Source organism: Vigna unguiculata, chromosome 3 (assembly GCF_004118075.2).
Source record: "Vigna unguiculata cultivar IT97K-499-35 chromosome 3, ASM411807v1, whole genome shotgun sequence".
Classification (NCBI taxonomy): Eukaryota; Viridiplantae; Streptophyta; class Magnoliopsida; order Fabales; family Fabaceae; genus Vigna; species Vigna unguiculata.
Window position 1 is genome coordinate 65,049,662 of NC_040281.1, and position 26,104 is coordinate 65,075,765.

A 26,104-nucleotide genomic window follows, 5' to 3' on the forward strand; every position below is an offset into this window, starting at 1 on the left:
AGTGTCCCTGTTAAAGAGGATCCACTTATAATTTCTAAATGTTACATGCCATGACTTTTAACATACTTAAGAATTTTTAATGAATGTGACTTGAATGTTGGAAGGGAAATATTTCTCTTCTGTATGCCAAATTGATGTTTAAAGGATAAATAATTTCAATGTACTGAAGTGTTCAAACCACCTTATGTTGTATTTATTTTGAGTTATTTATTGCGATGAAAAGTGAGTGTGTAAGGTGTTTGATGAAACGTTTGGAGCGATTTGGTGAGACAAATTTGTGGGATTAAGCTAAAGGGATGTCGGAGGCCAGTTTATTCTGGCCACGGAGCAAGTTAACTTTTTGTGATTTTACTTTTACATATTTAAAATTTTTACTAAATACTTAACACGGTTCATAAAAAGATGAGTATGCGTGTTTGAGCGAATCAGTTTTACAATAGATCTAGTCACAGTATGCATCTAGGTGTTCTGGCCACTGCATCTCATGCCATTGCAACTGGAACACTGTTTTCTGTGTTTTACAAGCCCAGGTTTTGTATTTAACAACATGAAGTTGGTAGTTTTAGTTGCCCTTTTGTTTTTCTTTGTGGTGTCATTGTGGTCATATTTTGTTGTTTTCCCCTTTAATAACTTCACATTTTTTATGTGTTTGCTTCTTTTTATGTGAATGATTCTCTTTTTTCTTTTATTGAGTTAACACTTTGTGCTGATTTGTCAATATTTACCTTAGAACAAGCCGGTCAGAGTTTATTGCGAGCGTCAACAAGTATCTGGAAGCTCAGAGTCATAAACTCTCTGTTGGGATGAGATTCATAATGAGATTTGAGGGTGACGAAATCCCCGAAAGAAGGTGCATGACCCGGCTTGTTTGTATTTGATATTTGGATATTATCACATTATGCTATCTGATAATTTTGCTCTCCCCTTGAATGCAGGTTCAGTGGGAAAATTGTGGGTGTTGGAGATAATAAATCATCGGTATGGCCTGATTCCGAGTGGCGATCCTTAAAGGTAAAATTTACAAGATGCCTTGTGTGATTTTAAACTTCTTGTGCCCAATATTGTTTATCTTCACCCTTGTTGTTATATGCACCTCTAACTTCGGCGGACCATCCAATGAATGGAAGAAACATTTAGCTCCAGTATTTCTTTTTTCATATAACCTTGGCTGATTATTGTTCTATTGTTTATATGGTTGAGTTATATGATTCGGACAGATTGATTTGAAATGAAACTCGTTACACTGTCTAAAGAATAGAGTTGCCATAACATTCACTTAGCTGCCAAGGTTTTGTATAAAAGATTGCAATGTGCTGATGCTCCTCCTGATGACTAGAAGTTAAGCATAAAACATCAGCTTTTGGTTCTGTAATTTTATGACCTATAATGATCCTATTTCAGGTACAATGGGACGAACCATCGTCAATTTTGCGCCCTGATAGAGTTTCTTCATGGGAATTGGAGCCACATGTCTCTACCACTCCTGCAAACCCGCAGCCAACACAAAGAAACAAGAGGGCACGGCCTCTTATTGTACCTTCTACAGTGCCCGATTCTTCTTTGCAAGGTGAGTTTGCTGGGCTGGTGTTACATAATTTCATTTTGTCAATTATGCTGTTTATTCTGTTTTTCTACATAATCCTCTTTCTTTGTACACCAGGCATGTGGAAATATCCCATTGAATCTACAACTTTCTCTTGTGATCCTCAACATAGACGTGGCCTCTATCCATCACCTAAGTTCAATCCTTCTGCAACTAACTTTATTGGTTTTAGTGGGAATAGCTTTGTGGGACCTCCTTCCAACAAATCAATATATTTATCTAATAGGATGGAAAATTCCTTGGAATCAATTTCACCTATAGCCCTTAAAGAAGCTGGAGAGAAGAGAAAAGACACTGGTAATGGCTGTAGACTCTTTGGGATTCAGCTACTAGAGAATTCTAAAGCAGAAGGAAGTCTACAAACAGTCAATTTGTCTGGAAGGCTGGGTGATGATAGGTTTGTTCCATCTTTAGATGGTGAATCTGATCAGCAGTCTGAGCCATCAAATGCCAATCGATGTGATATTCCTTCAGTAAGTTGTGATGCTGAAAAATCATGCCTGTCTCCACAGGAGATGCAAAGCAAGCAAATAAGGAGTTGTACGAAGGTAGTATGGATTAGGTGGTTTAGCATTTCTCTTCAACGATCCAGAAAAAAGTGTACTGTTTTTGAGATTATATATTTATTGCCAGAGTATAGGGCGATGATATTACTCACTTGTGAACTTGTGAAATGCCAGAGTATAGGACAATGATATTACTCACTTGTGAACTTGTGAGAATAAAACAGCTCCTTGAAGAGCTCAATTTTTGTGAGATGCAACAAATGAACATGTACTGTGTCTGACAACCAGGTAGTTATTCACATTACTTCCGATCGTGTATTTCATGAGAGAACCAATTATACAGAGATTGAATGTCATTTTATTCAGAAGAAGTTGTTGTCCAATGAATTTTGCACAAAATTTGCCAACTCCAATGATCTACTTGCAGATAGTTTGACTAAGCTGAGGACCTCGAATTCAAATTATAGGTTCCAAGTTTAGTACATACAATCTATTTGCTCCCGCGTGAGAGGAAGTGTTTGAATTGCTTTACTTATGCGAAGGGGTTAACTTGTTAGAATAGCTTAACTCATCTTTTGTATTATCTATTTGACACCTATGAGTAGATCATCATTTCTCTTTTTGTATTTTACTAATGAAAAAAACGACATAAATGAATGGATCAGCTAAGAGATAATTAGGCCCCTCTTGTACACCAGCGAGTACTTTGAGACTCACTAAGTTCTCGAAAACTCGAATACCTTTATGACATTTACAGGAACCATGATTATCAGTGATGAAAAATACCACCAAAAGCCTCTCAGGTTATACCATCCTCCTAGCATCTAAATCACTTCAACATATGCCATAAATATTCCTACTGTCAAGCTCCTTACCTAAAATATAACATTCTAACTACAGGTTCCAAAGCCTATATTTCCTTTGGGCCCATCCAAATATCTGAAATACATAACCTAATAGACAAATATTTATCTATTAATTTAGATAAAGAAATTTTTTTTATCATTTCTTCATGTGTTCTATAAATGCATGCTTTACAAAAGCCTAGATAAGAAACCCAAGAATTTAAAAAAATGGCAATGAAAGAAACGCCTAATATAAAGTATGTAAAGAACAAGTAAAATGTTCAGCATTATCAGTGTCATGAAAACATCCTAATCAAACACTGACCATCAATTCAATTCGTTTAATTTCTGATATCAATACTTCTGCTTTCTCTTTAGCCAACGCAGTCTCAGCTTCAGCATTTTTTTACCAATTTCAATAGCATCTAGAGCTACCTCCATTTGTTTCAAGCGAGCAGTTATCTCGCCCTCCTTCTGTGTACTATAAATGACTTCTCTGCATACGATACAAGATATCAAGATCAAAGACAATAGGCGCATACTTGCACATAAAGCAGCATAGAAATATCCAGTACTTTGAGTAATTTGCATACAGAAATATGCCACATAACAGAAATAGATATTATCATGAATATCGATGAATACACAAGGCTTCACAAACCACCACTTTTCAGAAAAGTAGTGCGAATCAAATGTCCAAAAAATGAAAACGTAGTGTCATAGGGAATGGGCTAATAGGACATCATCTAAAAGATTTATGGCCTCGAGGTGGTCATAACAAAGAGATTAAATAGAAGCAATCCAATCTCAACCCAGATAAAAGCTCTAAAAGAGTATTCCAGAATTATTAAACTTGACAATTCCTCTAAAAGCTCAAATCTATTAGTATAACCATGCTCACAGATTTGTAGCTACTGACATACTTCTGTAAAGCTGCAAATTTAACAGGCAAGTCCTCAAAACATGTCACACCAGGTATGTCTGTAATCATCGTTCTCCATGATGATATTTGATCCTCCAACTTTTTCATGTTTAACTGGATATCTTGTAACTTGGATAGCTCTGATTCTGCCCTTTCCCGGTGACTCTTTTCCTCTATTAATTTCTCCTTCAAAAGGTCAATGTTCTCATGACTTGATCTAAGTTTTCGTGCTTCCCTAACTTCGGATTCCTAAAATTTCAATTGAAATACGTTATCAGATTACGGTAGCAAACAGATTCAGTGCTAACTCAACTGGTAATTTCCTAGCGGGCAGGAAAGGCACAGAATATATTAATATGGTATTAAAATTTGAAATTAAAATTTTCAAGAATTAAACAAAAAATTGAAGGGTGCAATTCTGTTTTCTGATACAACAGTGCAAGTGAACAATATACAGTGACATTGACAATCAAAGTATTGCATCAATGTGAACTCAATCTTTTAAAAGTTGTGTTCCACAATAATGAATTGGCCAGAATAGGCTTTCTGTAAAAGAGAGATAAACTGAGTAAAACACCAGCAAAGGGATGGCTAAAGAGGAATATTACATAATAGCACAAGTTGAAAAGAAAAGAGAATATTTGTTGAAATGAAGTAAAAAAGTTACATATATATATATATATATATATATATATATATATATATATGTATATATATATATATCTTTGGTATTTCTGAATATGGGGTGTCAGTTTAGTTTAAACTACAGTCACTAAATTTTACAACTTAAGTGTGTATTTGGTTTTCAGTTTGGGAGCTCAAACCCGAGTTTACTTTTCATTGAAAGTCACAAATGATGTTTGGCAAATTTTTGTTCTGTTTCATTGAGCTTCAAACATGGGTTCTTTTCAAAGCAAAACCATAAAACTTTTCCGTTGAATGAGATTTTCATTTCATTCAACCAAATTTATTTTTTCTAACTGCAATCCAAACACACACTAAAAGGGACAAAAAATTGTAAATGGAAATTAAATACATTTTTCAGGAGGCACCAAACCATAAACATCACAGCAAATTTAAAAGAAACACTCAAATCAAGGGCCAAGACTGCCAAAACCTTTTTACGATTGTGCCAGATGATAACTACGAGAATGAGTCCAGAGTGACACATCAATCCATCAATGTATGCATTCTCGCATTACTATAATCCCTATAAATACTGGAAACAGGAATCATGATATAATGCGATCAGATGTCAGTAATCCTAATGGAAATGAAAGTAAGGCAATGAAATGAAGCATGTACAATACATTAATCTACCAGAAATATGTCCACGTGAGAGTAAAAGGTTTAACACCAAATCAAAATTTCATTTTCCAGAGGATACCTTTGTTCACTGGACATTCTTAAAGAAACAATGGAAGTCAACAATCAACAAATTAGACACCCAAACCTCATCAAGTTGACCCTTAAGATGTTTCAGTTGTTCTTTTAGCAGCTCTGCTTCTCTCTCAGCATTATTAGCTCTGCATTCCATTTGTTCAAGCTACAACAAGAACAATACAAAGCTCAAACAATAACACAAAGATGTAATAGCTTTTTAATATGAAAAACAAATAACCCAATTACGTTTGCAGATATTCTAGAAATAGATAACTTTGAGTCACTTTTCAGTTGTGAATGCTCATCATGAATTCGCTTTTTTTCCCTTTCTATACTTTCTGCGAGATGGCCTAGCTTTCTTTCTAAAGATGTCATTTTCTCCTCTGCTGAAGAAGCATGAGACTCGGCTTTTTTGCGGAGGTTGATCTCATTTTGGAGCTTTACCTAAATTCCTGTTGAGGGAAAGTTCTGCAATTGTTTATAAATTTAATCATTTTTACAATTTTAGATCATATCCCACTAATTTAATGTGATGAAATAGATATATATTTTCCACATGACACATCATTTTAAAATGTCAGATTAGAATATCCATTCATGGTGAACAAGATCCCTACCATAGCGCAAGTGCTGGGCTGAAATCAGCTAGGTCCCTCCATGCTTGGTGCAATCATTTCAAGCAGACTAAACAAGTGATTGATGATTAGGACATTCCATAAACAATGGTTGGCTTCCGACCCTTGGTTGCCGCTGCACTACTAGGGAATTAAACTTGGAAAACCAGGAACAAAAAACAGTCACCTGCTTTAAGCAATCACACTGAACAACTGTCTCAATATAAGACAACAGATATATGGAACACATCCTATTTAGATACTCATTAGCCTGTTCGTCATCTGTCATCACATTTACAATCTTGTGACGCACATCCAAAACATTCGTCTCGAACCATACATAATTCTGTCACAGTGCCTAATTTCATGAAATTTGCATCCCTACAAAACTTGTTAACAGAAATCTATCGGCTGGGACGTAAATTGAGAAGGGGAAAATAAGGAATAAAATAGAACTCTTCCCAGCGGAGGATTTGGAAAAGAATACCCAAACTTGAAAATACACATAACGAAATAAGAAAAGTTTAGTCTTACAAAGAAATAAAACTTAGGACGTCTGCACGCCAAAAATTCCACCTCGCTATTCAATTGTTTTAAAATATAATGTGATATTTTTCAAATCCAAGCCATCGATCACCATCCTAGCGAGCTGATCAAATTCCCAAAGTTGAAGATGCAAGATATATACAGCATAACTGTAAGTTGCTTACTAAAACTATCAGTAGTATAGTTGGTCTTTGAATTTAAGACAGGGTTCTTTTATTGAAAGACTCCACCGTTATGTTGGCAGTGAAAGCAGGAATTGAATTCATCTTCCGGATGAATATCTCCACCTGGGAATGTATGAGGGGCATAGGTAAGACTTGGCAAAAGAAACATGTGTTAAAATTACATGCATGATGGCATTAATCATTTGCTCATTCACGCAAGTTTTCTGTTTTTAAATCCATCTACTGCTACTCTCAAACTCTCTCATACAGTCACACTCACTTGGCTGAATAGATCAAATCAAATTTACAAACAATTGAAGAAATGTCGAATTTGGAATAGCAGTAAATTTCTCATACATATTATTTTTCTTCACAAAGGTTAAACAGGAATCAGGTTGTTTTACGGAAAATCAACTTCTAGATCGTCTCTGAAGTTTTTTATGTTTCCAAGCATTAAATATGAATAAGATATTTTCCAATATTAATTAAATATTAAATGGATATTTAAAATATGTTTTCCCTTCCTATAATGCTGGAAATGCACACTATTTTCAGTAGAAACATTTTTAGCTGAAAATATTTTATGTCAAAAACATATCTCCTCCACAAGGAATGTTCTGTTAGGACTCGTTCTCAACATTGTCAAACTGCAACTTGAAAATCGAATACTCTCTCTTCCCCAAAAAACAGATCACTGAATTTCTTCTTTATTTCTCTAAGTATCAAGCATTATAAACAAACAAGGTAAGCAAGTTTACCCTCAAATCTCCTTTTCTACATCGGAATTCCCAGTTTACACAAAATCAAAATTCCTAACCTCCTCTTAGTGAAACCAGGGGACTATGTAAAGGAAAATACATTTCCTTAACAAGTTGTAACAAATCAGGAAAAAAAAAAACCCAACTAACACTAACGGATATAACAAACTACGTCTTCCCTTAATTTAATCTGTATTTCTCTCCTATAATAAACCTGGAAATGTAAAGGTTTATCATGTACCGGAGATCCAACAATATCCCTCCTGCGAAACAACCTTGTCCTCAATGTTGAAAGTTGGGAATTGATCTATGATGGAAGAAATGCCTTCTCAAGTAGCTTCTTCTTAGGGCATTTCTACGCATTAGACCAACACTTGAGGAATTTCTGACCCAAAAACGTTTGACTGTCATTGTTCCCAAAAGGTGCAGTGGCGGGCAAATACCTATTGTCTCCTGTAACTCAGTCGGAAGTTGTTTCTGAACTGGATCATGAATTGTTGCTTTCTCTAGTTGTGATAAACGAAAGACTGACTGTACCTTGACTTGCTCTGGAAGTTGTAGCTTAAAGGCTATGGTACCAATACGTTAAACCAAATACGATCCATAATATCAAGCAGCCAGCTTGAGATGCAGTTTGATAGACATAGAAACTTGTCCATGTGGTCTGCTTCTAAACCAATTTGCATAGTGAGCAATCTGGTTTTGTGCCTTCTGCAAATGGTATTTGAGTTGCTTTAACTCATAAGATCTTGTGCAACAACTTCCATAAATGTTTCTCCCAGGAGTTTTTTTTTTTTTTTCCCAAAGAAGGCGATGGTCTTCCTTAAGCCACTTCAAATGGGGTGCAGTGTACAGCTCCTAGGAAACCAGTATTATGCCAATATTAAGTCCATCCAAGGTATAAAATCTGCCTAAGACTTCAGCTGTTCAGAACAAAAACACCCGACATAGGTTTCCAACAGTCTGTTAAGAACTTCAGTTTGTCCATCTAACATTGGGTGGGAAGTTGTGCTCATGCTCAGTACAGTTCCCTGTAGTCTGAAAATTTCCTACCAAAATAAACTCATAAAAGTAGGATCTGACACTTACAATGGACCTTGGAGTATAGGGATGCCTAAGCAAATAAAATATTGATTTTTACTCAGTCTGTCTACTACCAACAACACATCAAAACCTTTAAATTTAGAAGTACCCACAATAAAATATACTAATTTCCTCCTAGTGGCTGTAGGAATGGGTAATGGCTGTCGTGATCCTGGTATTTAATTCTTTGGCACACATGATAGGTCATTACATACTCTGTTATTGTTCCCTTCATCCAATCAAGAAATCAATGTTGCCATTCTTGTATAGGTTCTTTAAAAATACCCAAATGTTTCCCGTGGGAAATGTATGAAATTCATGGAGGAATTTAGGAACCCATGGAGAACCTGCTCTGCTATAGACTATCATAGCATGGCTATGAATTTGGATTATTAAAATTTCCACAATTTTGGTTAAAACTAGATCTTTCTTAACCCTTCAGCGATCTTTGCAATGTCTGGCCAAAAGGGTCTTAATAGCTCACATTTCTTTATCCACATGCCACCAAGACAAAGCATCCACAATTATATTGGAAGCACTACATACTCTGTTATTGTTCCCTTCATGCCAATCAAGAAATCAATGTTGCCATTCTTGTATAGGTTCTTTAAAAATACCCAAATGTTTCCCGTGGGAAAATGTATGAAATTCATGGAGGAATTTAGGAACCCATGGAGAACCTGCTCTGCTATAGACTATCATAGCATGGCTATGAATTTGGTTTATTAAAATTTCCACAATTTTGGTTAAAACTAGATCTTTCTTAACCCTTCAGCGATCTTTGCAATGTCTGGCCAAAAGGGTCTTAATAGCTCACATTTCTTTATCCACATGGCACAGACACAAAGCATCCTCAATTATATTGGAAGCACCCACCTTGTACACTATCTCAAATTCATATACCCAATCAGCTTTGGCACCCTTTTGGCCAGACATTGCAGAGATCGCTGAAGGGTTAAGCAAGATCTAATTTTAACCAAAATTATGGAAATTTTAATAATCCAAATTCATATACCCTATCAGCTTTGGCAGTCAATTTTGCTGGTCTGGAGTGGTTTTTCTCTGCTCCAAGAAACATCTACAAGTTCTTTCGCTTGTAAATAAAGTAAATTTCTGACCTAACAAATGTGGCTTCCGATGTTGGATAGCTAGTATCAAAGCTATTAGATATACTATGTTTTATGTTAATTAGGGAAACATAGCATCTATTGTTAATTAGGGAAACATAGACATTATTTGATATTGGTAGATATTATTTTTAACAATATCTTCTATTTACCTTATTTATGTTTGGTTGCCATATATACTTGTATTATTCTTTCTTAAAAAATATATTCACCCTACGTATATTTTAGACAAAAGGAAGATTAATCCTAAACCTAGTTTTCACTATATTCAATAAAAGTCATCAATTCTTTCTCATAGGCCGGTTTAGCAAGTGTAAAATCTACGAAGTCATTGTTAAAATATGCTACACGTCTTTTACTGCATCAACAAAACCCTATTCCCTTTCCCGATGCATCACATTCTATGGAGAATTTATGTGAAAAATCTAGCATGAGTAAAGTTGGAGCAGTAGTAACAGTCTGTTGTAACTTGGTGAATCTTCAGAACTCTCTTGTGTCCGTAATTCCCGTCTTCAATAAGCCAGTCAATTGGTGATTTATAATTACATATAAACCTCTAGTAACCACTAGTAAGTCCTAAAAACTCTCCCGAGGCTTTCATAATCCTTGGTAAGGGCCACTGTAAAATAGCTTTAATCTTGTGGGTGTCCATCAAATTCCCCAAATAAGAAATCCTTGTTTTTCCAAAAGCACACCTTTTTTGGTTAACAAAGAAAGACTGCTTTGCTAATTTAATTAACACATGCCTCAAATGTTCAATATTATGCTATATACCAATATATATTCAAAGAAAACAAGGACATGCCTTCTAAGGAAAGACTTTTAAGATAGAGGTCATGGTGCCCTTAAAGGTAGTTCGTGCATTGGTTAAAACAATAGGCATTACCAAAGATTCTTAATGACCTTCATATGTTTTTGAAAGCGGTCTTCAATATATCTGATTCATGCATCTTGATTTGATGATACGAATCCTTAAATTTATCTTAGAAAAATACAAAAACCCCATTTAATTCATTCAACAACTCCTCTATCACTAGAATAGTAAATTCATCTAGTAAAATGGCTCAGTCATCCACAAAAAACTGCCAACTGCGATCTTTTTTCTTTGCCAAAATAATTAGGCTTGAATATGGGCTATTGTTGGGCTGTATGATACTAATCTCCAACATTTCTGCTACCTGGGTCTCTATATTTCAATTTTTTGCAGATGGAGGTATTGATATGGTTGTATGTTGACTGGATTTTCCCTTATTAGATAATAAGGATGGTAACGGGACACACCAAGAATCAAATCCACTCCTCCAATTTGAACAAATAGAATTCTCCTACCATATTATATTGTCCTGACCGCATGGCCAAATTCTAGCAACAACTTTGTGTGGCCTTCCTCTTTCCCCCTCCTAATCTTACATATTAAGGCCGGTTGGGTTGATTCTTGTTGATCCCCAAGTTTTTAAGTACCTTGCCAGATATGAAATTGTGACTAGCTCCATTATCTATCAAGATCACAATTTCTTGATCCTGCAGTTTTCCTTTCAGCTCCATAGTTTGTGGTTGTACCATGCCACCTGCTGAACATATTGACAAATGCATCCGTTGTCAAACCATGTCCACTATCTTTCCTAAATTCTAGTTATGAAGTACCAGGACCCAACAGTTTCACTGTTAAAACCTAAAAGTGAGAAGTCACTCCCAAGGCTCAAACAAAACCTTCACGGATCACACACAATCATAAATAAGAGATTAAACCCCTAAGTATTTATTTAAAAATATTACAATATTATAACATTGTTACCTGACGAGAAACCTCGGGCAGAGATGTATAATGATTTGCCTGTTTTCATGAAAAAGATAAAAATGGAAAATTTCAGCATCTAATCATGCCATCATTTGCAAAAGACTGAAATATTCGGACTGTTTCAAGGTCCAAATTGAGGAGAGGGGGAGGGAGGGGCAAGTGCCTCTTAATATGGAAGATCAACCCAAACTCTGAATGAGGTATAAAATAAACAAGTAAAATCAGCATTTCTATCTCTTTTCTAAATTCAATACAAAATTCAACATCTTACCAAAATGTTAGTATTCCCCGATTCATATTCAAATTCAAGCTTCTCATCATCACTTTGTGCAGAAACGCATTGCAAGGTAAATCGTGTGACCGGTATTCCATTTGGTCGATGGTGGTCATCCATCACAATCTGTCAATATCAACAGATACATAAGGATTTTCTTTTAAGAGTAGCAGAAGAATAAATAGTCAATTATCATACAATAAATTTCAGCAGTTTTCCAGTTCTAATATAGCTTATTGCTTAATAGAAAATGTATGGCAGAAAATTTATTTTACAGAGTAAATAACAGAAGTAATGGTAAACACTTCAAGCTACCCAAAAATGATTTTATATCTTTGAGGTAGAATTTCCCCAACAGAAGCATGCAACAGTCTTCCATCAAAATACAGTGATTAGAAATCGAATATGCATTTAGATTTTAAACCATCTAATTCTCTGAGTACTGACAAAGATAAAAAAATGGGAAGAGTAAATACCCCCTTATTGGAGACGGTTTTTACCCAGAAATTTTAACATGAGTGAGTACAGGTGCTATAATATTCATCCTGCCCCACCTCACTGCTGTTATGTATATACATGGTTAGGATATGTTTATTCATCCTGCCCCACCTGTAACATCCCTTCCCGGTTCTTACACCACCTCTCATATGTTCTCATATTTAAATTGATAGAATTATGATACAATGAGTATAGGAAAGAGCAAAGATCAACCTAGGTTTCTAGGTATAAAGATAGGCACAACATATAGCAGTATTCCAATACAACTACTTCCTAGCTATATTTAATACCCATTCTAACAGTTTCAATAGTACCCTACTCATAGTCATCCCTATTACCAACAATATCTTTAAAGCCAATGTGTGTGACGTTCCATTCAAATCAAGAAACAAAAGCAACACTTTTCAATTCACAAAAAGAAAAAAACAATAGTAGAAAAACTAGATAGATCAGTAAAGTATTTCATCAATGTGAACTCAATCTTTTAAAAGTTGTGTTCCACAATAATGAATTGGCCAGAATAGGCTTGCTGTAAAAGAGAGATAAACTGAGTAAAACACCAGCAAAGGGATGGCTAAAGAGGAATATTTCATAACATAATAGCACAAGTTGAAAAGAAAAGAGAATATTTGTTCAAATGAAATAAAGAAGTTACATATATATATATATATATATATATATATATATATATATATATATATCTTTGGTATTTCTGAATATGGGGTGTCAGTTTAAACTCAGTCACTAAACTTTACAACTTAAGTGTGTGTTTGGTTTTCAGTTTGGAAAGTCACAAATGATGTTTGGCAAATTTTTGTTCTATTTCATTGAGCTTCAAACATGGGTTGCTTTCAAAGCAAAACAATAAAACTTTTCCGTTGAATGAGATTTTCATTTCATTCAACCAAACTTATTTTTTCTAACTGCAATCTAAGCACACACTAAAAGGGACAAAAAATTGTAAATGGAAATTAAATACATTGTTTAGGAGGCACCAAACCATAAACATCACAGCAAATTTAAAAGAAACACTCAAATCAAGGGCCAAGACTGCCAAAACCTTTTTACGATTGTGCCAGATGATAACTACGAAAATGAGTCCAAAGTGACACATCAAGCCATCAATGTATGCATTCTAGCATTACTATAATCCCTATAAACAGAGCATCAAGATACAAGCTAAAAAAGAAAGCAAACTTACATAGTTCCGAAGCTCCTGTTGCAAATGCTTGACTAAAACATTACTCTCTGTAGAAGCAACTTCTTGAAACATTAAACTAGATACTTTTTTTTCAAGTTCAATCTTCTGGTGCAATCACTGGAAACAGGAATCATGATATAATGCGATCAGATGTCAGTAATCCTAATGGAAATGAAAGTAAGGCAATGAAATGAAGCATGTACAATACATTAATCTACCAGAAAAATGTCCACGTGAGAGTAAAAGGCTTAACACCAAATCAAAATTTCATTTTCCAGAGGATACCTTTGTTCAATGGACATTCTTAAAGAAACAATGGAAGTCAACAATCAACAAATTAGACACCCAAACCTCATCAAGTTGACCCTTAAGATGTTTCAGTTGCTCTTTTAGCAGCTCTGCTTCTCTCTCAGCATTATTAGCTCTGCATTCCATTTGTTCAAGCTACAACAAGAACAATACAAAGCTCAAACAATAACACAAAGATGTAATAGCTTTTTAATATGAAAAACAAATAACCCACTTACGTTTGCAGATATTCTAGAAATAGATAACTTTGAGTCACTTTTCAGTTGTGAATGCTCATCATGAAGTCGCTTTTTTTCCCTTTCTATACTTTCTGCGAGATGGCCTAGCTTTTCAACAAGTTTGAAAAAAATAACATTATATATTATCACCAGATCAACATGACAAAGAAAACATGCCGACATAGTATTAGAATTTGCACGAATGCGACACACAAAACTAATTGAACATAACAGATTCTCCAGCTAATGAAGTAGTAAAAATACAGTGTAGGCATTGAATGATTGAGTAACAAATAAAAAAGTAGAAAATGTGGAACAATCAAATAGGATAAGAGCACAAGTGCTCTTTCAATTCCTTCTCATTTAACAATTTCAGCTTGCACAGCTTTTCAATTGAATTGTGTGATTTGTAACACTAATTCATTCAAGCATTGGAGATTGATCTTATAACACAAATAAATAGGAAGAGAAATTGTATCGAATAATTGGATTCAAATCAAGATCATAAAGTTTATTATTTGTCTAAAAGAATTAAACAATAAATAAAAAAATAAGCACACCTGGAGTTCGCTGTTCAATTGGATTTGTTTTCTTAATCGTTCTTGAGACTCAGTGACCTCCTTCAAAAGTTGTTCCTGGAGTGCCTGTTCACGCCCTTTTGCAGCTGCAAGCTCCTGTTCCGCATACAAGAATTGGTCCACAAATTTCTTCCTCTCGGATTCTGTAACAAGTTGACAGTTAAAGCAAACGCACAAAAATAGAGGATATATTGGTATACAGAAAAGGAAAAAAAATCACGAGGATATAAATTAAAATGAAAAGAAGTGCTGGAAAATATCAAATGAAAAGCCACTTCCACTAGCATGTACTGACCAACTTTTTGGAAATTATCCTCCAATGTCTCAAATTTTGATTGATAATGACGAGCTTGATTTTCAGCTTTGTTTAAGGCTTCAATAAAATCTGATTTGACCTGCAATAATTTGACATACAAAAATATGTGTTGGAAGCAATAGCATACACAACGGAGGAGCTTCGATGTTACAAGGGGTAGTCGTGGCTCCCACAAACTTTTCTAGGAGTAAATACGGGTAAAAAAACCTACATATATGCCTTTTCAAATATCTCACACCACTGGTGTGTTTTAATCTTGACTATTCGTGACAAGATCAAATTATATAACATTTATTTTTCTTACTTTCACACACACGTATATTAGTGAAAAGTGCAAGCGCAGATATGATTTTAATTATAACCTCTAACCATGAAACTTTCATAATACATTTTTCTCTCAAGTCCTAACCAACTTAAAGAGAAAAACTTCAGCAGCTAATCTTCTTTCATTGGAAAACGTGAGTAATTGAGACTCGAAAATTCCAAGAATGATTTCATAAGTGGTGTCGTGGTGTAGTTGGTTATCACGTTAGTCTAACACACTGAAGGTCTCCGGTTCAAGTCCGGGCGACGCCATTTTCTTTTTTCTTTCGAATTATTTCAATTTCATATTTTTATTATAAAAATATATGTTATTTATCCCGATGCTTGTGAGATGAAAAAAGAAAAAAACTAGTTGTAACTTGGTTGTTTATGTTTTTACCACACTTTTCAACATTTTTTCATCGATCTTGTATGTAATATCACTTTTTTACGAATGATTAATCGATCATATTCAATATAAACAAAGTGAGTCATTAGAGGTGACACTTCACAATTGCGTTGCTTCCTTCATTTGAGATTGCTTTCTCTTAATTGCTTAGCTTTCATTCCCTGCTCCCTTGATGCCATATTTTTTCCTTTATTTCCTAACGGTGTTGTTTTACCAGAGAAATTGTTTTTGTCATCATACCAGTAAGTTCAAAAATCCATAAAGTTATTTTTAATGTTCTTACTTATTTTGTTTATGGTTGAGGTGTGTTGAGAGGTTTACGGATTAAAAGTGTCCCTGTTAAAGAGGATCCACTTATAATTTCTAAATGTTACATGTCATGACTTTTAACATACTTAAGAATTTTTAATGAATGTGACTTGAATGTTGGAAGGGAAATATTTCTCTTCTGTATGCCAAATTGATGTTAAAAGGATAAATAATTTCAATGTACTGAAGTGTTACAAACCACCTTATGTTGTATTTATTTTGAGTTATTTATTGCGATGAAAAGTGAGTGTGTAAGGTGTTTGATGAAACGTTTGGAGCGATTTGGTGAGACAAATTTGTGGGATTAAGCTAAAGGGATGTTGAAGGCCAGTTTATTTTGGCCACGGAGCAAGTTAACTTTTTGTGATTTTACTTTTACATAAAAAGATGAGTATGCGTGTTTGAGCGAATCAGTTTTGGAATAAAATAGAAATGAAGTATGCAATAAAAATGTGTAATAAAGTATTTGTGTTCTGTTTTCTCGTCGCTAGGTTGTTGTAATCATTTGTTAAATATACGTGATAAGTAATTAATTATACCTTGATTTAAAAGGGAGAAATAGTTTGTCTTTGACAGATTCTTCATCTTAGAAAAGGAAATAGAAAAATACAATAATAATAGTAATAAATGAATTGACATATGCTTGATAGGCATGGGACAACGGAGGAATGTGTAGGGTTTGAGGGGCACGCATTGGATCCCTGTTTCTATTTTAGTTTTAATTTCTCTCTCTTGGCCTGCGCACTCTGCAACCAAGTTCACACTCTCAAATAGGATCAACAAAATAAGCAGAAAGAAAAAGCAAGGTTGGTTGATCCACGCCCAAAGACTGAGTGATCGTTATATCTGCTTCCACCTGCGCTTCCCCTGATTCTAAATCCGATTCTCAATTAGGGAAATCCCCACTTTCATTTCTCTGCGAATGGATCCACCTCTATGACCCCATTCACAACTTTTTTCTCTTTTTTTTTGTTATTTTCATCACTTGAGTCTTCAACCAAACCATCATCATCATCATCACCACCCACTCTCTGCAATTCACACACAATTTAACTTTCTCTGCTTCGTTTAGGTTGCTTCACAAAGCTATTTACTCAATTGCTACCAAAACTGACAGCCATTTATATTTTCTATTTTCTATTCTCACCTCCACCAGAAAAACAGTTGAATTTCAACTTATAGTAATTTGCACGTTTCTCTCCATGGCATTTTCTGCTGCAACTCACAAATCTGCCGGAACTCATCCAGGTTTCACACAGTTCTTTCTTACATGACATCCTTTATCACTAATTCTCTGCTGCTTTATTTCTTTTCTGGGGTAAAGTGTGGTTTTATTGTAATAAATGACCTGTGCGATGATTTATTGACAATAAATGTTATGTCGGGAATGGAATTACAAAAAATATATAGCTATTTGTTGTGCTCTTAATCAGCCTGGATTGCTACCCGCTGCTTTCTATGTTTCTGACTCAAAAATTATACTTAATTATTGCTGTAGTAAGTTTTGACTTGTTTAACCCTGCTCTGGATAGTCCTTGAAGTATTGAGAGCCAAGTTTGAGATTGCACCCACTTGTACCTGTTTAATATTTATGTATTCTGGACAGGTAACTATAGATCCTGTAAAAAATATACATGCTGCTAAGTCAAGCTAGCACTTAAAAGGATAGAGCTAGAACTGAGATTATAATGGTATCATCTGCAACTGCAACCTTCTAAACTTTAATGATAGTGTAATACTTCTTATTCTTAGAAACATAAGCGCAGTGTCTTTCTTCACCCTCTCTATTGAAGCTATTTTGTATGTTGTTGCTGGGGAATGAATTTTGAATTTTGCAACAGGCTTGACACATCCAGCTGCTTTTTTGCTTTTGTGATATTATTGTTACCATGCTTTCTGTCGTGAATGACTTTATCTGACTGAACTGTTCGGCAAACGTTATCAATATTGAAAGGTGTTTTGCGTTTAATGTATATTTCAAATTGACTTTATGTTATTGTGTACTTCATGTTTATTTTTAGGGGCAATCAATGATGATTTATACAAGGAGTTGTGGCATGCTTGTGCTGGTCCCCTTGTCACTCTCCCTCATGAAGGGGAGTGAGTTTATTACTTTCCACAAGGTCACATGGAACAGGTATTTTGGTTTAGTATATATTAATTTTAGTCTTACAAATTCCAAATTTGAACTTAGCAAGAAAAATGTATTTGTAAGCCTGGAAAAATATAAAATGTTATCCTTTTTATAGGGATGAAAGTTGGCTTTATAAGGCATTTAATGGGCCATCTTTCTTGTGGTATAAGTTATCATTTATAGATTTCGTTAGTCTATAATGTAAAATAACTAATTTTTGGTAACATGGTATCACATGGTAGTTATTTGTCACAACATTGATTCTGAATGACACTCGGGACATTTGACATGCATACCTATATTATTGTAATGCATATGGCATTTTAATCTGCAGGACAAGCTGCCGTGGCATGGGATCTTAATTTTTGATCTTGAACTGCAGTGACATGCCTGTGTTCCTAGTTTTGAATCATGTACCTTGAGTTTTGGTTGTACCACCCATACTTTCTTTTCTGCATGCAGCATTGCAATTTTCAAGATGCATTGGGTACAAGTTTCGCGGGCATGGGATCTTAATTTTGAACATTAATCATGTCCTCCTACTTTAGAATCATTCTATACCATGGTTTTTGGACGGTCTGATTTAATTATTCTATTTTTCTATGGTTTAAGACTCCGTTGGCAATTGGCATGGATTCATCTTACCAGTATATAACAGTTTTTCTTAGAAGTAATTGTTGGCTAGTGTTAAATTGGTTTGGTCTGTGGTGGGAGAGCCACATTTCCCCGTAATTGGTTGTATGTTTCCAAAACAATGCAGAATTTCTTTTGTGTGTTCCATTCAAATTTTGGGGCCAGTTGAATATTACTATTTCTTTCAAAACTCAACCTAGGTTCATGATTGTGTGTAACAAGGGAAATAAACATGCTAGCCCAAACCACTCAATCCTCCTAAACCTGTCATTCACATTCGAAAATAACCAGAGTAATCACCACAATTCCTCAAAATAAAATTCAATTTTCAAATCCCACGAACCATGAAAATTCACTTCATATATATTCCGTTGGTAACTAACAAGTGATAAACTACAAAATATATGTCCTGTGTAAAGTCCTAATTCAGAATGATGTTTCAATTATGAAAATATTAGTCAAAAAGGCTTCAAAATAAGAGTTTAAAACATAGTTAAATAAATACATAAACATGCTAGAGGACTAAAACCAAGAACTTTATTGAAAGCTTTATTTACAATCAATAACCTTGGTATACTGAAAATTCTTACCTACTATATTAATAGAGAAAAAAAATAACTACACAAATTTGCTTCATTTGTTTTAATAAAATGGTTCTTAATCAAATTATTAGAAATTCAAGTCAAAGTATCTGACTGTTTGAAACTGTTGAAATTATTCAAAGTATAATGGAATCTGTAAAATATTTCACACGGGAGAATTCACTGGATAGAACTAAAGCAGGGTGAATAGACAGCCTGAGTAAACACACATTTGATTGACTAACCGAAAGCCATTTGATTGACGAGCATGAAGCTGGAAACCATAAGCACCTAATGTTTCTCGTACTATAATTGGACCCTGCCAGTTAGATTTTTGATCAAATTATAGGTGCACCAAGACGTAAACAATTAGAGCTTACAGCTGTTCGATAGAGTGCCTTGATGAAGTGTTTTCTCAATTTCAGAACAAAACTTTTTTCTCACAGTGGCAATCGTGTGGAAACAATTTTCAAAGGTATAAATTAATTTATTGAAATGAAATTATTTCAAGAACCTTTTTTTTTTGATGAATCATTCAGCGAGAACACTTTACCTCAAAAAAGCTAATACTTTCAGATTTTCTTTTCATAAGTATAATAATTGTCTCTAAAAATTACTGTAATTGACCTTTCCAATACTGTCAGTAACAGTAAATAATACCAACACTAGCACAAAATTATCATTTTATACCTGACATTAATCACTTTGGTCCCCACCAATGTCAAAGATAGATCATGAATTGTGTATTATCACTAAAAATTTTCACAGTTGAATTGGAGTTTCCTTACACTGTTCAATAACAATAGAAATACCAATGAAACACAAATCAGTGATGTCGCACCTAGTTGCTAATTTGATTCCCTAAATTTTTCAATGGAATGCCTAAATTGACCATCCAACCTGCCATGTATGAAATTGTAATAGTAAATTTATTATCCAAGCTTTTGGGTTTAGTTTACCTCAGAGCAAAACAAGTAACTTTCAAGGATTGGATAGCATGCACTGTTCTCAGTGTACAATCCTAACTTGAATTTTTTTCCCAAAATGAACTTGCAAAAGAGTTATATTTGAATCTTGGAAATTTCAATTTATTCAACAAATTTGCAACTTATGGGTGAGATTTGGTGGCTTTGTTGAACAAAAGGGGAGCAAGAATGAAAGAAAAGAGAACGTGAGGGATAAGAGATATTTGACCTTTGTTTGGAGAAGTTTATTGCTATAAACAAAAAAAATTAACATTTTTCCACAATTCACCTCCTATTTTGGTTTGTGAAATGGTGCACCACATTTAAGTTTTCTTATGTTGCAGCTAATTAGCATCTCTTATGGTGTCATTTTAGCTTTAAATTGTAGTAATTTTGATCCATAATTCCTTACAATTTTTATTTTGGCAGAATTTTGTTGTACTTTTAATGTTTATGTTCTCTTTTTGTCTTGTGTTGTTCTATTTTATAGCTTGAGGCATCGATGTATGAGGGATTGGAGCAGCAGATGCCTTCCTTCAATCTGCCTTCTAAAATATTATGTAAAGTGGTCAATGTTCATCTTCGGGTGAGTTCTGATTTTTTCTGAATAATCTTACCGGATACTCTTCTTATTGAAGTTTGTCACGATTTACATTGACAATGATTTCATTATTGATTGATCTTGGTTATGTAGGCTGAATCCGAAACAGATGAAGTATATGCACAAATAACTTTGCTTCCTGTAGTAGATGTGAGTGTAGTCTTATTCTTTGTTTTATATGATTTATATATCTGCACTCAATTTGTCTCTCAAACCCTTTTTCTAGTCACAAGTAATAACTGTTTTTTTCCATTTGAGTTCTCTTTCCTCTCGTTGTGTATGTCTTATTTTACCCTGCCTTGTTGGTTCAGCAAAGTGAAGTGACGAGCCCTGATGATCCTTTGACTGAATCTCCAAGGGTCAAGATCCATTCATTTTGCAAGACACTTACTGCTTCTGATACCAGTACCCATGGGGGTTTCTCTGTTCTTCGAAGACATGCCGATGATTGTCTGCCTCCATTGGTTAGACTCTTTCCTCCTTTCATGATGCCAAGGGTAAATTTTCTCTTCGTTTCTTTCAGCTGTACTTCTCTTGTAATTTTTGTTTCAGGATATGTCACAGCAACCACCATGGCAAGAATTGGTTGCAACTGATTTACACGGGAATGAATGGCATTTTAGACATATTTTTCGAGGTTAGTAACTTGGTTAATTTGTTTCTTTTCCCCTTTTCTTTCAATCTGTTTTTTCCCATGAACCTGTTATAGAGTGTGATAATTTGACTTTGGACATGTCTCTTTAATGATGTGTCCTTGTTTCCGAACACCGACACTCTTATGATTCATATTGATGAAGTTTCCGATATGATTTGGAAATAAGGGGCAAATCCTATAAGGGTAATTTAAGCATCCGTTTTAACTTGTGGTCATGTGGCCTGTTATGTTTTCTGTGCCAAGGTAATCATCCTCATTAATAGCTGAAGGTACAGCTTGCATGTGCAATAATTTTTGTTATGATTTTGTTTATTGCAGCAAAGGGTTCTATAAGATTAAATTCATGTTTATTTATACTGTCAGTGAGTTCCTGAATGAACTGAGTAATTTCCAGGGCAACCCAAGCGCCACTTACTTACCACTGGGTGGAGTGTCTTTGTCAGTTCCAAAAAATTAGTGGCTGGTGATGCCTTTATATTCTTAAGGCAAGTGATTAACAGCAGAAGCTACTATGCCTCCATTCCTGTGGGGGCAAGTAATAGTGCTTTCTTTTCCCCTCTTGCTTTTGTTCCTTAATGTTGTTTGTGATTTTGGGTGTGGTTTGTGTTGCATGCTATATTCCAGGGGTGAAAATGGAGAGCTGCGAGTTGGGGTTAGGAGGGTGATGAGACAGCAGAGCAATGTGCCTTCTTCTGTTATATCTAGTCACAGTATGCATCTAGGTGTTCTGGCCACTGCATCTCATGCCATTGCAACTGGAACACTGTTTTCTGTGTTTTACAAGCCCAGGTTTTGTATTTAACAACATGAAGTTGGTAGTTTTAGTTGCTCTTTTATTTTTGTTTGTGGTGTCATTGTTCCCCTTTAATAACTTCACATTTTTTATTTGTTTGCTTCTTTTTATGTGAATGATTCTCTTTTTTCTTTTATTGAGTTAACACTTTGTGCTGATTTGTCAATATTTACCTTAGAACAAGCCGGTCAGAGTTTATTGTGAGCGTCAACAAGTATCTGGAAGCTCAGAGTCATAAACTCTCTGTTGGGATGAGATTCAAAATGAGATTTGAGGGTGATGAAATCCCCGAAAGAAGGTGCATGACCCGGCTTGTTTGTATTTGATATTTGGATATTATCACATTATGCTATCTGATAATTTTGCTCTCCCCTTGAATGCAGGTTCAGTGGCACAATTGTAGGTGTTGGAGATAATAAATCATCGGTATGGCCTGATTCCGATTGGCGATCCTTAAAGGTAAAATTTACAAGATGCCTTGTGTGATTTTAAACTTGTGCCCAATATTGTTTATCTTTACCCTTGTTGTTATTTGCACCTCTAACTTCGTCGGACCATCCAATGAATGGAAGAAACATTTAGCTCCAGCATTTCTTTTTTCATATAACCTTGGCTGATTATTGTTCTATTGTTTATATGGTTGAGTTATATGATTCGGACAGATTGATTTGAAATGAAACTCGTTACACTGTCTAAAGAATAGAGTTGCCATAACATTCACTTAGCTGCCAGAGAGTTGCTAAAGGTTTAGTATAAAAGATTGCAATGTGCTGATGCTCCTCCTGATGGCTAGAAGTTAAGCATAAAACATCAGCTTTTGGTTTTGTAATTTTATGACGTATAATGATCCTATTTCAGGTACAATGGGACGAACCATCGTCAATTTTGCGCCCTGATAGAGTTTCTTCATGGGAATTGGAGCCACATGTCTCTACCACTCCTGCAAACCCGCAGCCAACACAAAGAAACAAGAGGGCACGGCCTCTTATTGTACCTTCTACAGTGCCCGATTCTTCTTTGCAAGGTGAGTTTGCTGGGCTGGTGTTACACAATTTCATTTTGTCAATTATGCTGTTTATTCTGTTTTTCTACATAATCCTCTTTCTTTGTACACCAGGCATGTGGAAATCTCCCATTGAATCTACAACTTTCTCTTGTGATCCTCAACATAGACGTGGCCTCTATCCATCGCCTAAGTTCAATCCTTCCGCAACTAACTTTATTGGTTTTAGTGGGAATAGCTTTGTGGGACCTCCTTCCAACAAATCAATATATTGGTCTAATAGGATGGAAAATTCCTTGGAATCAATTTCACCTATAGCCCTTAAAGAAGCTGGAGAGAAGAGACAAGACACTGGAAATGGCTGTAGACTCTTTGGGATTCAGCTACTAGAGAATTCTAAAGCAGAAGGAAGTCTACAAACAGTCAATTTGTCTGGAAGGCTGGGTGATGATAGGTTTGTTCCATCTTTAGATGCTGAATCTGATCAGCAGTCTGAGCCATCAAATGCCAATCGATGTGATATTCCTTCAGTAAGTTGTGATGCTGAAAAACCATGCCTGTCTCCACAGGAGTTGCAAAGCAAGCAAATAAGGAGTTGTACGAAGGTAGTATGGATTAGGTGGTTTAGCATTTCTCTTCAACGGTCCAGAAAAAGTGTACTGTTTTTGAGATTATTTATCTATAATGTAATTTCACGTTTTTGTAGGTTCACATGCAAGGAATGGCTGTTGGGAGGGCTGTGGATTTAACACGATTTTGTGGATACGAGGATCTGCTCAGGAAACTAGAAGAGATGTTTGACATCAAGGCTGAGCTGTGTGGGTCCATACAAAAATGGCAGGTTGTCTACACTGATGATGAAGATGATATGATGATGGTTGGAGACGATCCATGGGAGTAAGTTCATTTAACTTGTACATTTTCTTGTCCTGGACATTTTCATGTTTGTAGTTAACAGTATTTGTGCGGTTGTGATGAAACACATGAAAAGAAAGGATAATTTGATTAACAGCATACTTTTCTTCTTGCATTCGGAAACAGAGGGTGAGTAGTTTTGTGTGATTGTGGTATACGAAATTAACATGTCAGCACTTTATCGCAGTGAGTTCTGTAGTGTTGTGAGGAAAATTTTCATCTACACGGCAGAGGTGGTGAAGAAGCTCTCCCCGAAAATAGGGCTTTCAATGAATGAAAAATTGAAAGCAAACAAGCAGGATTGGGAAGAAATAGTCAATCCCGAGGAGCAGTCGTCTAATGTGGGACCCAGTTGCTAGAAATCATAATAAAAATTCCAGCATATTCTAGTTGTTGTATATGCAATAAATGTTGGTATTGTATGGGAATAGAAGATGAAGATGGTGACGATGAATGTGGCCATTGGAAACATGCCTACATAATTCAGACATGCTACTTTCACTTCCACTTCCAGTTGTGTATTGTGCAGCTAGGGTGGGTGGCTGGCACGACATGGTCTTGTTTTTACAGGCAGCATGGATGAATGGAATGCAGAGGGTTGTTGGTTTTATTTTGTTAGGAGATTCTGCTGTCTGTTTGATTTGATCTTGGCCTGTCTTAAATTAAAGATCGTTTTTTCTATAACTTCCAGACCTCTCTTCTCCTTCAGTTGATCATCCACTGGAATTCACTCAATGTGATGCATCTCATTTCTGTATATAGTATTTATTATTGTCTTGGAATTCTATTTGTATGTATCAGACGTGACCCTCTCTTCTCTCTCTAACAGCCCTGCTCAATTTTTTCTGGATTGTTTACTATTTCTGTAACTCCATCTCTTCCTGGATAATGGAAAGGAAAATCATTTTGTCCATCTGTTGTATGATTTTATGAATACACTATCTTGTTTGAGTATTGGCATTATATTACGATGATAATGGGATTAACTGACTCCACGACATTCTTTCATATGACCATGATATTTCGTAAAATAAAATATAAAAATATTAACATAAATATTTCACTAAGACAACGGAGTTCGAGTTATAATGTTAAAGACAAAATAAAAATAAAGAATGACTAAAATAATAATAAAATAAAAAATAAATTAATAGAATTGAGATAAGAAAAGGTAAATATTCATACATCTATACAATTTGATGTGGTGACCATGATAAAAGTTTAAGTAAAAATTGAAAAAAGAAAAGTTTAATTGAGTTTTAAATATTTTATGTATTTAGTTATTATTAAAAAAATGTTTTATTGAATGCGAAAATTACTTTTTAGTTTTATTTAAACTTTATTTTTGTTCTCATTAAGATGATCTAATTATTATTCCTATTTTTTATTTTTAGCTTACTGGTTAATTCGTTTTTCTATTCTTCGATATTAATTTTATTAATAAAAACAACTAATTAATAAAATACTTAAATAAAAATAAAAATAAAAATAAAATTTTAAACACACAAGTTTTAACTAAAACATAATTAAATACATCTAAATTTATAAAATACTAGAAGTTAATTAAAAAAAAATACAGATAGAAAGACAACATGAGAGAATATTTTCTTCTAGAAAAACAAACAGCAGTGAAAACAAAAAAAGTATCAATTAAATATATATTATAATTTATATTAATGGACTCATTTATGTGAGAGATGAGTTACATTCATGAGTAGGCGTTTTAATGTTTTCATTAAAACTGATTTGATTATATATATTATATACTATATAATTATATTATATAATATATATTATATATTACAATTAATACTTTCTTAGTTGTTTCTGAAGTGGCATTTTGAAAGGTTATTGGTTTTTAAAATTTAAAACAATACTAATTATTCATTTGTTATTTATATCATTATCCTTTATCAGTTTATAGAATATATTTATTATGGCAGAAAAGTTGAAAAAGACGAAATAAAAAGTTTATAAACATTTTACTAAAATAAAAAACTAAAGTAATATATAATATATAATTTATTATATAGTTTATAACATCTATAACAAATTATATA

At 34.4% G+C, this 26,104-nt stretch overlaps 2 protein-coding genes, 1 non-coding gene and 1 pseudogene across 3 annotated transcripts; 3 read left to right on the top strand and 1 right to left on the bottom strand.

The window, feature by feature from the left end:
- The first annotated feature begins 295 nt into the window (after positions 1 to 295).
- On the top strand, positions 296 to 2,489 carry LOC114175121 (auxin response factor 1-like). Its single transcript, XM_028059883.1, has 5 exons — positions 296 to 530; positions 731 to 850; positions 936 to 1,011; positions 1,402 to 1,567; positions 1,661 to 2,489. Exons 1-5 carry the CDS (start codon positions 454 to 456, stop codon positions 2,296 to 2,298), a joined length of 1,077 nt encoding a protein of 358 aa, XP_027915684.1. The 5' UTR covers positions 296 to 453; the 3' UTR covers positions 2,299 to 2,489.
- A 634-nt stretch (positions 2,490 to 3,123) lies between these two features.
- Positions 3,124 to 16,885, bottom strand: LOC114175585 (annotated as a pseudogene).
- Positions 15,246 to 15,319, top strand: TRNAV-AAC. Its single transcript has one exon. It is a non-coding gene; the product is annotated as a tRNA-Val (tRNA).
- Positions 16,409 to 24,955, top strand: LOC114175120 (auxin response factor 1-like). Its single transcript, XM_028059882.1, has 15 exons — positions 16,409 to 16,570; positions 16,921 to 17,012; positions 17,786 to 17,901; positions 20,568 to 20,663; positions 20,772 to 20,828; positions 20,990 to 21,142; positions 21,231 to 21,315; positions 21,728 to 21,818; positions 21,958 to 22,122; positions 22,305 to 22,424; positions 22,510 to 22,585; positions 22,985 to 23,150; positions 23,244 to 23,734; positions 23,836 to 24,026; positions 24,232 to 24,955. The coding sequence occupies exons 3-15, from the start codon at positions 17,893 to 17,895 to the stop codon at positions 24,401 to 24,403; spliced, it is 1,872 nt and encodes a 623-aa protein (XP_027915683.1). The 5' UTR covers positions 16,409 to 16,570; positions 16,921 to 17,012; positions 17,786 to 17,892; the 3' UTR covers positions 24,404 to 24,955.
- The last annotated feature ends 1,149 nt before the right edge of the window (positions 24,956 to 26,104 follow it).